Source organism: Momordica charantia, assembly GCF_013281855.1.
Source record: "Momordica charantia cultivar OHB3-1 chromosome 2 unlocalized genomic scaffold, Mcharantia_2.0 BLBB01000002.1, whole genome shotgun sequence".
Taxonomy (NCBI): domain Eukaryota; kingdom Viridiplantae; phylum Streptophyta; class Magnoliopsida; order Cucurbitales; family Cucurbitaceae; genus Momordica; species Momordica charantia.
The window spans coordinates 13,778,923-13,791,023 of record NW_028275160.1 but is presented as its reverse complement, the minus strand read 5'-3'; the positions used below and the strand labels follow the sequence as shown (position 1 = coordinate 13,791,023).

The 12,101-nt window shown below is 31.6% G+C and overlaps 1 protein-coding gene across 1 annotated transcript; it reads left to right on the top strand.

Moving 5' to 3' along the window:
* Window positions 1-390: 390 nt before the first annotated feature.
* LOC111013453 (uncharacterized) lies at window positions 391-2,018 on the top strand. The gene is made up of 3 exons (XM_022287902.2): window positions 391-749; window positions 856-1,048; window positions 1,381-2,018. The coding sequence occupies exons 1-3, from the start codon at window positions 612-614 to the stop codon at window positions 1,806-1,808; spliced, it is 759 nt and encodes a 252-aa protein (XP_022143594.1). The 5' UTR covers window positions 391-611; the 3' UTR covers window positions 1,809-2,018.
* The last annotated feature ends 10,083 nt before the right edge of the window (window positions 2,019-12,101 follow it).

The window sequence follows — 12,101 nt, the reverse complement described above, 5'->3', positions numbered from 1 at the left end:
TTTAAGGGCAAAATTAGAAAATCATCAGTTTTTGAAATCTCAAAAAAAATTGATTTGGCTCTTTGCGTATAATATGTTACTATCGGTCATTTGTATTAAAACGGGTGCGCAAATTTAGCCATTATCCTAAATTTTCCAAATAAATGACAGGGATCTTATCATGTATGAAAGTTGGTGCACAGTCCTAAAAGCTACAAAACCACCATAAGCCCAAATGTAAGAGAGAGCACCAAATCAAAAAAAAAAAATAATAATAATAATAAATAAATAAATAAATCTAAAGGTAGCACATTGGATCTAGGCTTTCTTAACTTGTGGGTGGTCTCTTTGTTTTCTCTTCACACCCCACCTTGTCATTTTCAATAGTCTTGTAATCAAACAAAAGATAACGATATTCTCTCTTCTCTCTATTTCTCTCTCTTACCCATTTTTTCCCATTTACCCAAAACCTCTATCATTGAGCTTCCAAGTCCATGACCTCATATCTCTCTCCAAAACTAATTATTTAAAACCCTCACTCTTTCCACAGCTTCTTTAAGTTCTTGGCAGCATAGAGGGAGAGAATTTGAGATCAGCTTCAGAGGAAAAAGGTGAAAGAAAAAGAAAATTAAATGGGAAGTTTAGAGGAGGAAAAACTAGTTCAAATGGTGGATGATTTTATTGAGTCTACTGAAACACCAACTTCTTGTTCTTCTTCTGCTTCTTCAAATTCTCTTACTTCCAAAACCCATCATCTTTTCAGTTTAAAGGTATATTAATTACGATTCCTTCTCCCTTTTGATTTATGAATACACTTCGATTTCATTAAATTAAGTGTGAAATTGATGAAGTTTCTGTTGATTTGTGTCATTGTAGGAGATTCTTGGGAGTGGGAGAGAAGCAGAAGGAGAGGTGGCTGAGGCTGTGACGAAGCATCTCAGAAAGAAACTGGAATCTCCCAAAACCACCAGTTTGAAGAAATGGCTTGTGATGAAGCTCAGGATGGACGGCTATGATTCCGCTGATCTTTGCCACACCTCTTGGGTCACTTCCATAGGGTGCCCAGCAGGTGAGAATATTATTCCTACCGCGGCTAAAAATTTCACAACTATTTTTTTCTTAAAAAGAAAAAATCTGTCCTCTGGTTTTATACTTTTTTCTCGAAGTATTATTCTTATCTGATATCTCTATTTTTAAGGCGGTGTTTGGCAGAGGATCATAAAAATATACTCTCTCAAATAATACATACTTCTTGATCGGTCAATAGAAATCTTTCTTACAGACCACCGTCGAAACAAAAAAAAAATCTCTCTTTCTCTCGGCCTACTTCTAAAAGACATAACGGATTCTTTCGAGGGTTATGATAATTGATTAATTAAAAGTGTTTTTTGTTTGCAACAGGGGAATATGAGTACATAGAGACGAAAGTGGAGGATGAATTTGGGAGGCCAAAGAGGATGATAATAGACATAGAGTTCAAGGCACAGTTTGAAGTTGCAAGGCCAACAGCAGCCTACAAGCAGCTCACAGAAGCACTTCCAACAGTGTTTGTAGGGACTGAGGAAAGTGTTTTTAGAATAATCACAATCCTATGCTCAGCAGCCAAACAGTCCCTTAGGGAGAGTGGGCTCCACATACCCCCTTGGAGGACCTCCACTTACATGCAGAATAAATATAAGAGAGAAGAAACAGAAGAAGAAAAAGAAGAAAAAGGAAGTGCTTTTAATTACAGGTGGAAGCCTCCCATGGTGAAGCAAAGGAGGAGGCTTTGGAGTGGACCCTCTGCCTTGTCTACTCAATTTTCTAACATGAGTATTAATTGCTGCTGATCATGGGCCAATCTTGAACTCCCATGGTGAATCCACTGATTTCTACGCTTTCGTTATTGTTGGATTGGCTGTCGGGTATGCTTGATACTGCTGCGAGCCAAGCTGTCTCCTTTCCCAAAAAATTTTGATCCAAATCTCTCTATGTTAAAAATGTTTGTTTTAGTTCCAACAAAGAATACAGTGAGAATTTGCATTTCTGACTTTTACAAACGTATACGAACTCACATCGACTATTTTGATCCCTATCAAAGTTATGAGTTTGGCTTTTCAAATTTCAAAACTTACCCCATGGAAAGTTGGTTCGTGGGTTGGCCAACCAAGAGTAGATCTCATAATTTATTTAACTTTCTAATATGATTTATAATAAATCAAAGGTTAGAAACCTTTTCGTTTGTATGCGCTTTCGTTACGGTAACAATTTATAGTATAAAATTTACTTTGTAATGTGATTTACTCTCCGTCAAATTTAATTAATCCATAAATTTTAGTCCTTATATATACCATGAAAAGCGTCATCAAATTTAAGTGTCAATTTTTATTATATAACAATTTAGTATTTATAACTTATAAATATATTTAGTTGGCCGGATTAGTTTATTGATCTACATGTATCAAAAACTTTATTAAATTTTAACAACATTTTTCATGATGGAGACTAAATCATACAAACTTTAAAATAGACCGATTAAGTTGGTGCACATTAAAATCTAAGGACTAATTAAATTGTTTACCAATTTGAAAGTATATAAATTATGAGTCATTACAAACTAAAGTATAAAGATTAAATTGTCAGTGAACTTGAGTTTAGTTCAACTAGTTAAGACATATATGTCTAACCAAAAGCTCGTGAATTCGAACTCAAAAAAGATATTAAATAATCGCTTCAATAAAAGCATAGTAACCAAAAATGTTTTTATAAATCTAAATGAAAATGCAAATAAATTTTTTTTTTTTGCTTGAACTTTTTTTCCCATTCTTGTGTAGTTTTCTTTTTTTCTTTTTTTGAAATAATAATTATTTTAATAAACTAATATAGAGCGTATAAGACTTATTTAAATTTCTATTTGTTGGTGAGAAAACTACAATATAACATTATTATTTTTATTCTATCTATCTAGAGAAAAAATACTTGTAAACGTCAATATGAGCTCAGTCAACTTAATTGGTACCTATATCCAACTAAGATGTCATGAATTTGGATTCCCCTATTTTCACTTCTTATATTCTATACGATATTCACACCGGTAGATTTTCAATTAAATTTAGCTCAATAGTTTTGATTTTTATCGTCTAAAATTATTTCTAGTATTTAAATGGTAATTTAATTATTGTAATATTCAATAAAAATCATAAACTGATTGAGTTATACATAAATTCTATTTTTCATAATAGTAATTATTTTATTTTATTAAATAAGAGAAAGTATTTTAAAAAGTAACATCTGTCCGTAATTCAAATCTCCAATCTCTTATTCACGTATTTTTTGTACTCTAAAAAGAAAAAGAAGATTTTAGAATAATTATAATTAATATAAAAATGTCCCATATGTTCTAGAAGGCCTATCTATTAGCCACAGGAGAATTTAAAGAGAGTAGGTGTTTGGTTGGAATTGCTTATTGGGTAAGAATGAAAAAAAACATGATCTACATGAATGACTCAGCATGTGTATCTTTTTCTAAGGTTGGAAATGTTCATAAGTATATTTTGTCTTTTATCATAAGGTTTGACACATTTTCAATATGATAGTCAAACTCAATTGTAAAAGATTTGTATAAAATAACTATATTTTATATTTTATAGTTTTCATATACAAAATATTCAATTCACTCTTGTCTTTTTCTTATCCGATAATTATTATATACATGTTTGTTAAGTTGGACTAGTTAAGACGTTATCTCTAACTAAAAAATTGTGACTTTAAATTTTCATCCTCCCACTTGTAAAAAAAATAAAAATTTTTGTTGTTCAGTTTTTTATTTTAATTTTATCTGAAATTTTAGTCAAAGAAAACAATTTTAAATTTGACTTTCTTAATTTGGTTAAGAATTTAAAATAATTTAGAACTAGAATTTATATTCAATAGGAAACTGTCCATAAATAAGCACATTTTTTTTATATAAAAATACAATCTTTATCAAAGAGATCCTACAAATTTGTTCAGCCTTTGAGTTTATCATCATTTTCTTTGTATGAAGTCGAAAGAGAAGATAGACATTTATTATTATTATTATTATTATTTTAATAATCTACAATGTATAGTACTCAAAAAAAAAAAATAAATAAAATTGATGATAGAGAAAGTAAAAAATAACAACAGTCCTCTCATAAAAGTGTGGATAGTGAGAATTGAAGCTCAATGCATGGCACCACCACACCAAATATATAACAAATAATTATGTCCAATCTTATTTTGAACAATTATATTTGTTTACTAATCATTTTTCTTTATTCAGGTTTTTATTTTTAGAAAATAATTTTAAAATATTAATCATCAAATTTCAGAATTGAAAACAATTCTTAAAAATACAAAATAAAAATAACTCATTTTAAGTTCTGAATTGACTTTTTTTTTCCTCTTAACAAAAACCCTTCATTAAGCAACACCTCCAAAATCGTGAGTGCCTCCAGCATCGTCTAAATTGTCTGTTTTTTGCTCTACAAAACGATTGCCCACCAGGATCATTTTCACTGTGAATTCTAGAGAACCCAGTCGAGGCCCCCTACTTGACACTGTTCTAACCATGATGCATCGACATTTAGGGTCCAAGTCTGAGGAGATGGCGGTATCCATGTCTTTGAGTTTGGGATATCTCTAATTTCAATTGTTTGCCCACCTATTGCTTGGTGTAGATCGATAAGCTTTTCATTATATGCATGAATAAATTTTTGGAATTTTCTTTGCAAATTGGGCTGCTCCTCATTGAAAATCACGTTATTTATGTGTGTCTACATCACCTACGAATCGATCATAAGCATCTTTATATCTTTTGAGATTGCATTGTTCAGCATACAATCTCAGTAGTTCCATATTTTCAAGCTAACCTACCAATAGAAAAGGGTCCTAAAGCAGGACTAAAAAATGAAGGGTAATGGCATTGGTAGCAAAATTATTTTATACATTTCCAAAAATATCACCATTTTCTAAAATTTCAAATATAACAAAATATTAGAAGGTTATTTTCGAATTTCTGTTTTGCCCTTTGTTTTTTTTCCCAAATCTCTTGCAAGTAAACTTTTCATACCCCTAACGTCCATTGATGTTAAAAGAAGTGCTTGGTCCGGAAACTCTGTAACATGTGCTTCCACATTGGTAGAAACCATGATTTTGGCATCTTCCTAGCAAAACCAAAAAAAAAAAAAAAAAAAAAAACCTTTGTTTATCCATTATTTTACTTTTACATCGGGGTGACAAAAATACCCAAACCCGATCTCCACGGATACCTGATCCCATTGGGTCGGGGATTCCCCAGTTTGATCGGAGACGGGTCAAACCGATGATCTCAATCGGGTTCCCTGACGAGGATGGGGATTGGTCCCCCGACCCGTCCCTGACTCCATCCCGTTTAATTTTTTATTAATTATATATATATATATATAAATTAATAATAATAATATTTATTTAATTTTTATATTACTTTTATAATTCCTCAAGCCCATAAAACCCAATACTTCAAGTCTAATAAAAACTCTGTTTTAAAATTCAAACTTTTAACCTTAATTTTCTTTGTTTTAGATGGCATAACTTCAAAATTTGAGGTTTGAATTGTTGGATTAAAGTTTCATTCTTAATTAAAGATTCGTCGAATTGAAAACACCAATATCATAATTGTATTAAATTAAAATTTACACTATTCTATAAAACAAAAATTTATTTTTTTTAAGATTTAAAAATATATTAATAAATTAAAAAAAAAGAGAGGTCGGAGACGGGTTCCCCGTGGGGACCCCATCCCCGACCCCGCCCCCAAATTTTCAGGGATGGGGACGGGGATGGAGTGAAATTCCAGGACGGAGATGGGGATAACCCCTGGTCTCGCTCCGTTGTCAACCCTAATTTTAAGTCTTAAATTTCATATCATTAGATTTCATACTCTCTCTCAATCTTTTATTCAAATATTTATAGCTAGTTCTTCTAAAAAGAATATACACACACTTACATTTATAACATTTATAGCTAGTGAAAAATATTATGGTAATTGTGTTGAGTAGCAAAATTATTTTATATATTTGAAAAAATGTTGCGATGTTTTCAATTTTTCAAATATAATAAAATATTAGAAGGGTTATTTTTTAATTCATATTTTACCATTTCCATTTTTCTTTTCCCAATCTCTCGCAATTTCTTCTTCTTTGCAGGAATTCGTCTCCGTGTCGTAGTTTCAACTCCGTGAAAACATTGACACAAACATCACTAGGAAAGAGAGCTACAACGACGATGAAGGCCAAGAAGGTAGCCGCGAAGAAACAGAAGACTATAAAGTCGAGGCGACAAAAGTCGAGAAATAAATGTAGGTTTGATTGAATTCTACGGTTTGTTACTTACTAATTTCTCTTTCCCTCGTAGCCATATAAAAGATGGCAAATAAGATGCAATTGTTGCAATACACTATTTCTATTAATATTCAATTTGATAAATTAAAGAGTTTATCAAATCAATCGTCTTTTCAGATAGTGATTTTTGAAATAGCTTGAGATTTCGAAAATTGTAGAAATATGAAGTGAAGCATGGAATTGAATCAGTACTATATCAATAGTAAATCTCATATAAGAAGTTATATCAGTAGATATCATAGTTATATTAAAAATAAATGAACTATATATTAGATGTATTTTCAATATATATAAGAGTTATATAAGTGGTAAATCGATCAATAATAAATCATATAATAATATGGGCAAAAGTTATATTAGTAGATATCATAGTTATATTAGTTGTATATCAATAACTTTAGATTTCATTTTCTTTGTTTGCACCATTGTTTTCATCTAAAAAAAAGTTAGTGGATATATATAATAGTTACATCAGTACATATCATAGTTATATTTGAGTTATTATATCAGTGGTAAATTAGAGACATTTCAAGTATAGATCACAAATATACCAGTGGTAAATCATATAATAAGTTATATTAGTAGATATTATTGTTATATTAGTGATATATTAGTTGTGTATCAATAGTAAATCAAAGACATATCCAGTATATACACAGATACATATGTGTTATAAAAATGGTAAATCATATAATTAATTATATCATAACTTATATCAATAGAAATCATAGTTATATCATATGTATATAAGTGATAAAAAAAATGGTAAATCATATTAGAAGTTATATAAGAAGTAAATCAATTGTAAATCAGTATTACATAAGTGGTATATCAGAGGTATATCATATATCAGTGTTATCGGTAAATCAGTAAATGGTAAATCATATATTCATATAAGAAGTTACCAAACCGAGCATAACTCAGCGGTAATTAACATATACCTCAAACCAAGAGATTATGAGTTCGAATCCCCTCACCAACATGTTGAACTAAAAAAAAATATATAGATATATTCATATAAGAAGTTATATTAGCAGATATCATAGTTATATCAATGGTACATCAAATTTATATCCGTGATAAATTAGAGGTATATCAAGTATATATCGGACATATATATGAATGGAAATCTTAAGAAATTTGAATCCAATATCCCACAAAGACTGAGCTATCGAGCATCCGTGTTTTTGGGCGGGTAAATTTGAAATTTATCCTCCACTTTTTTAAAAATATTTTGTTATATAGTTAAAAACAAAAAGTAGATGCTAATTAAATTTCTAGTTTCCTTTAATTTTTTTTTTGTTGCTATAATTGCAATTGCCCAAAAAAGAAGCCCAGTCACCTTACATTGTCAAAAATGAAAACTACTTAAAAATGCCTTTCTTCACATTTTAAAAATAGATTTGAAAATTTTAGGCAAATTACATTTTAAATTTTTAAAAGCTCCATTTCTTTTTTATTTTCAAAACTTTACCAGTATTTAAAAGATGCGGTTCAATTAGACTATACTGTAAACTAAAGATAAATATTAGAGAACAAACATGTTTAAAAAATATAAAAATTAAAAAAAATGTTTTAAACATGCCTTGAGACTTTGAAATCTAGCTAGGACTTTTTAATTTCTTTTTGAAAGCAGATTACAAAATATAAAACACTTAAATTTTTATTTTTTTTTGAGAATTTTTTTTTTTTTTTTTTTGAGAAACAAACACTTAAAAATTTAAAAACATATATGTTATGTTTTAAAATATCCCATAAACATAATTGCAAAAACATTCCTTTTGATTAGACATAAATTAAGTTAGACAGGGATTCCAAAACTTTAATACTTTGACTAATTAAGTTAGATTGGTATTAACTTAAAAATAATTAACTTTTATATAATTAAAAATTAAAAGAAAAGTAATAACTTTAGTAAACTACTCTCCCTTTTTCAGAAAATAATAATAATAATAAAATAAAATAAAATAAAACTCTAACTTTAAAACATAATAATTAATTTAGAAGTTAAGGGATTGAAATAAAATTGGAGAGGTCAACAAATTAAATTTGTTCTTATCATCATAGGTTGTCTCCTCTTGAAAGTAGGTCTATAATCCTTATGGATGTCTTTTGGGACCCACTAATAAAAATAATAATAATAATTAATAATATAAATAAAAAGAAAAAAACTTGTCATTTTATGGTGAAAGCGAAACCAAAAATTTTCCAAACAAAGATGTCTTTTAAATTAAGGAATCCTTAGGAAAAAAAACATTTTAGACATAAAAATTATTTTTCAAAGACTCTTGGATTTTTGGGGCGGGTAGCACTTTTCCCGGGCCCACATTGATTTATATCTTTCTTACAACTTATGTAGCTTTGAACTCCAATGATCAAGAATTGATCAAATTAACTCCTTAATTAACTCTCTATGACATGTATGTTCATAAAATTAAGGACATAATTTGAATAATACGGTCTAATTCAACAACACTACTGTTTATGCAGGAATTTGCACAACGGTTCTTCACGAATCGAGCTCGAATCCGGTCTCCGGTTCCGACCTGAACACTAGAGTGGACCTGCACAAGAGGGTAAGCACTCCGACGCTCAAGTCAGTATAGATCGGATTCCTTATTTAGTTCGAGGTGAGATTCGATACCTGAGCGTGAAATGAACTCCTCTATTTATAGGTAGTGGGCCCGATAGCACACACGACCGGCGATTACATGTCTTTTCTCATATCGGACCTGTCGGGTTCCGAGCAGGTCGGACTACAGTCAGGTCTAACTTTGGTGCCCATACTTCATCTTTTAAGGGGCAAACTCGGTTCACCTCGGCGGGGCCGAGGTGGACCTAAGCAATCCTTTTCATCTAATTTCTTCAGACACGAATAATGGTCCTCCACGTGTCTTGGGTAAATTTACCCCCAAACAACTACTATGCAATTTCCAATTGCACGAACCAAAACATATATTCATTACTTGTTTTTTGTCATTCTTTTTCAATTTTACATTGTAGGACTCCATAGAGCACGGTCATTTATAACATCTTTCTAGATTTTTGGACTAGCAAATTGTTGGGAATGAATTATAAAATCAAACCATTGGTCCCACATGGAAAGTTTATCCCTTCGAGGTTGGTTGATAAGCCAAAACTGAGAATGGGTTTATAAACTTGGTTTGGGGTAAGTACAAAGCATACCCCACACGCATGTCGCTGCCACCGTTTGGTCGACTCGGGCATAGGCCTCCCTTTCAGAGGGAATTAACTATCAATATAGCATCCCAAGAGGAGTTGGTGGCCAATCTTTTTGGGTTTTCCCTCACTATAATACAACTAATCCCACCACTTCATTTCATCTATTCTTTCACTTACTTCCCCTCCTTTACTACTTCATTCTCTCATATTCTTCTTAAGAATTTTCTGTCCACAGCACAATGACAATTTCTTTTAAACATTCAAGTCTTGTTCTTCTCCTTCCCAACAATTTGAAAGCAAAGTTTACTTCATGGCTGCTATTCGATCTGAGAAGGTCCTGTCAGACTTATCAAAATTAAAACCACTCAATGGATCCAATTATCGTCGTTGGTCCTAGAAGCTACTAATTTTCTTTGAGTAGTTGGAAATCGATTTATATCCTCATCATTGCTCAACCCGCCACCACTCAGCTCACTGCCATCGCCACTACTCAACCCACATTCGCTGCTCTCGCTAGTGCTAAGTCTACTACCGCCACTTCAGTTGCTGCTGCTTCGCACTGTCTTCGATACTGACAAATTTGAGAAGGACAACAAGACAGTCCACGAGCATCTCTTCAACCAAATGAACAACCCTCTATTTTATATGTTCTTAGTCCAAAAATCTGTACATATTATTTGGGATACTTTAGAGTCCATATATGGTGGGGACGATGCATGCAGGAAGAAGTATGTCCTCAGTAAATGGCCGCAATTTCAGATGTCAGACGACAAACCATTACTGGACAATGTTCATCAATACGAAAAGCTGGTGATTGATGTGTTGTTCGAAGGCATGAAAATGTGTGAGATTCTTCAAGTGAACGTGTTGCTAAAGAAATTACCACTTTCATAGAGCGATTACCACAACCACCTAAAACACAAGAAGAAGGACTTGACTCAACAAGAACAGATCAGCCACATGCGCACAAGGCTAATAGGCAAAAAGATAAGTTTTCTTCTCAATCCTTAAATTCAGTTAAGGCTAATCTCGTTGAATCTTCTAGTGCTAACAAAAACAAATTCAAAAACAAATTAAAACAGGTTTCTAAGGATAGAACACAAAAGACGAAAAGATTCCAAACAAAAATACTGGTGGAAGAATTGAGAAATCAAAGATAGTCTGTTATGTCTACGAAAACCTAGACACAAATTCTACCAATGCACACAGAGGAAATACAGACAAGAACAAAAACATGCTACTGTGGTTGTGGAAGCGAATTTGACGAAAAACAAGTCTGACTGGATTCTTGACACTAGAGCATCTAGACATTTTTGCTCAAATCTTGACCTCTTTCACGACTTCCAGGACATTACTAATGGCTAGTGTGTTTATATGGGAAATTCGGACATTATTAGAGTACTTGAAAAAGAGAATATTCTCTTTTAGACAAGTCCCTATCCTTTAAGTAATGTTCTATATTTTCATTCCTTGACTAGAAATCTCATGTTTGGAAGTCTACTGAATCGGGCTGGACTTAAGCTTGTGTAAAAAAAAATGATAACTTTGTTGGTAAGGGATATCTAGCTAACAGATTATTCGTTCTTAGCATTGTTTCTTATTCTATGAATGAAATGGACTCTCGTTCCGCTTATATTGTTGATTTTTTTGGTGTGTGACATAGTAAACTAGGACATGTGAATCTTGCATCGATTAAAAAGCTTAGAACTTTAAACTTAATTAATGTGCCTGAATCAGTAAACACCTCTAATAGGGGAGGGGGAATTATTATATTTCTTTCGTTGATGATTTTTCTAAATATACGAGAATATATCTTATAAAATCTAAAGATGAAATGAGTAATATATTTTTGAATTTCAAAGCTGAAGTAGAAAACTAACTAGATAGGAAGATAAAAAAGGTTGAGGTTAGTAGTGGTGGTGAATATAGTAATAATTCTCTTATAGAGTTTTGTGAATCAAATAGAATTATACATGAAGTCACTCCTCCATATTCACTTCAACATAATGGAATAGCCGAACGCAAAAATATAACTTGAAAAGAAATGATGAATGATATGCTGCTAAGTTATAGCTTACCTGATAGTGTGTGGGTGGAAGCTGCCCTTTCTGCCTGTTTTATTTTGAATAGGATTTTTTTTACAAAAAGCTTGATAAGAGACGATACGAGCTCTGGAAAGGATACCCATCCAACCTAAGCTACTTGAGAGTGTGAGGGTGCTTAGCAAAGGTGGCATATCCAGTGTTCAAAAAACCTACGGTTGGATCCAAAATCTTGGATTGTGTTTTTATTAGCTACGCTCATAATAGTCCTACATATAGGTTCATGTGCTTAAGTGATAACTCAATATGTGAATATAAAGATGCTGTATTTTTTGAAAATTCTCTCTATGATTAAAACGGTTAGAGAATCAATTGGATTTTCAAAGCAAGCATCCATACTTTACGCTTTACTTTTGTTGATATGATAGATTCTAAACCTAGGACCTAAGTTCTAATAGTTCTCGAACCTAGAAGAAGTAAGAGACAAAAGATTGGTGGGAAAATTAAAACCCAAAAC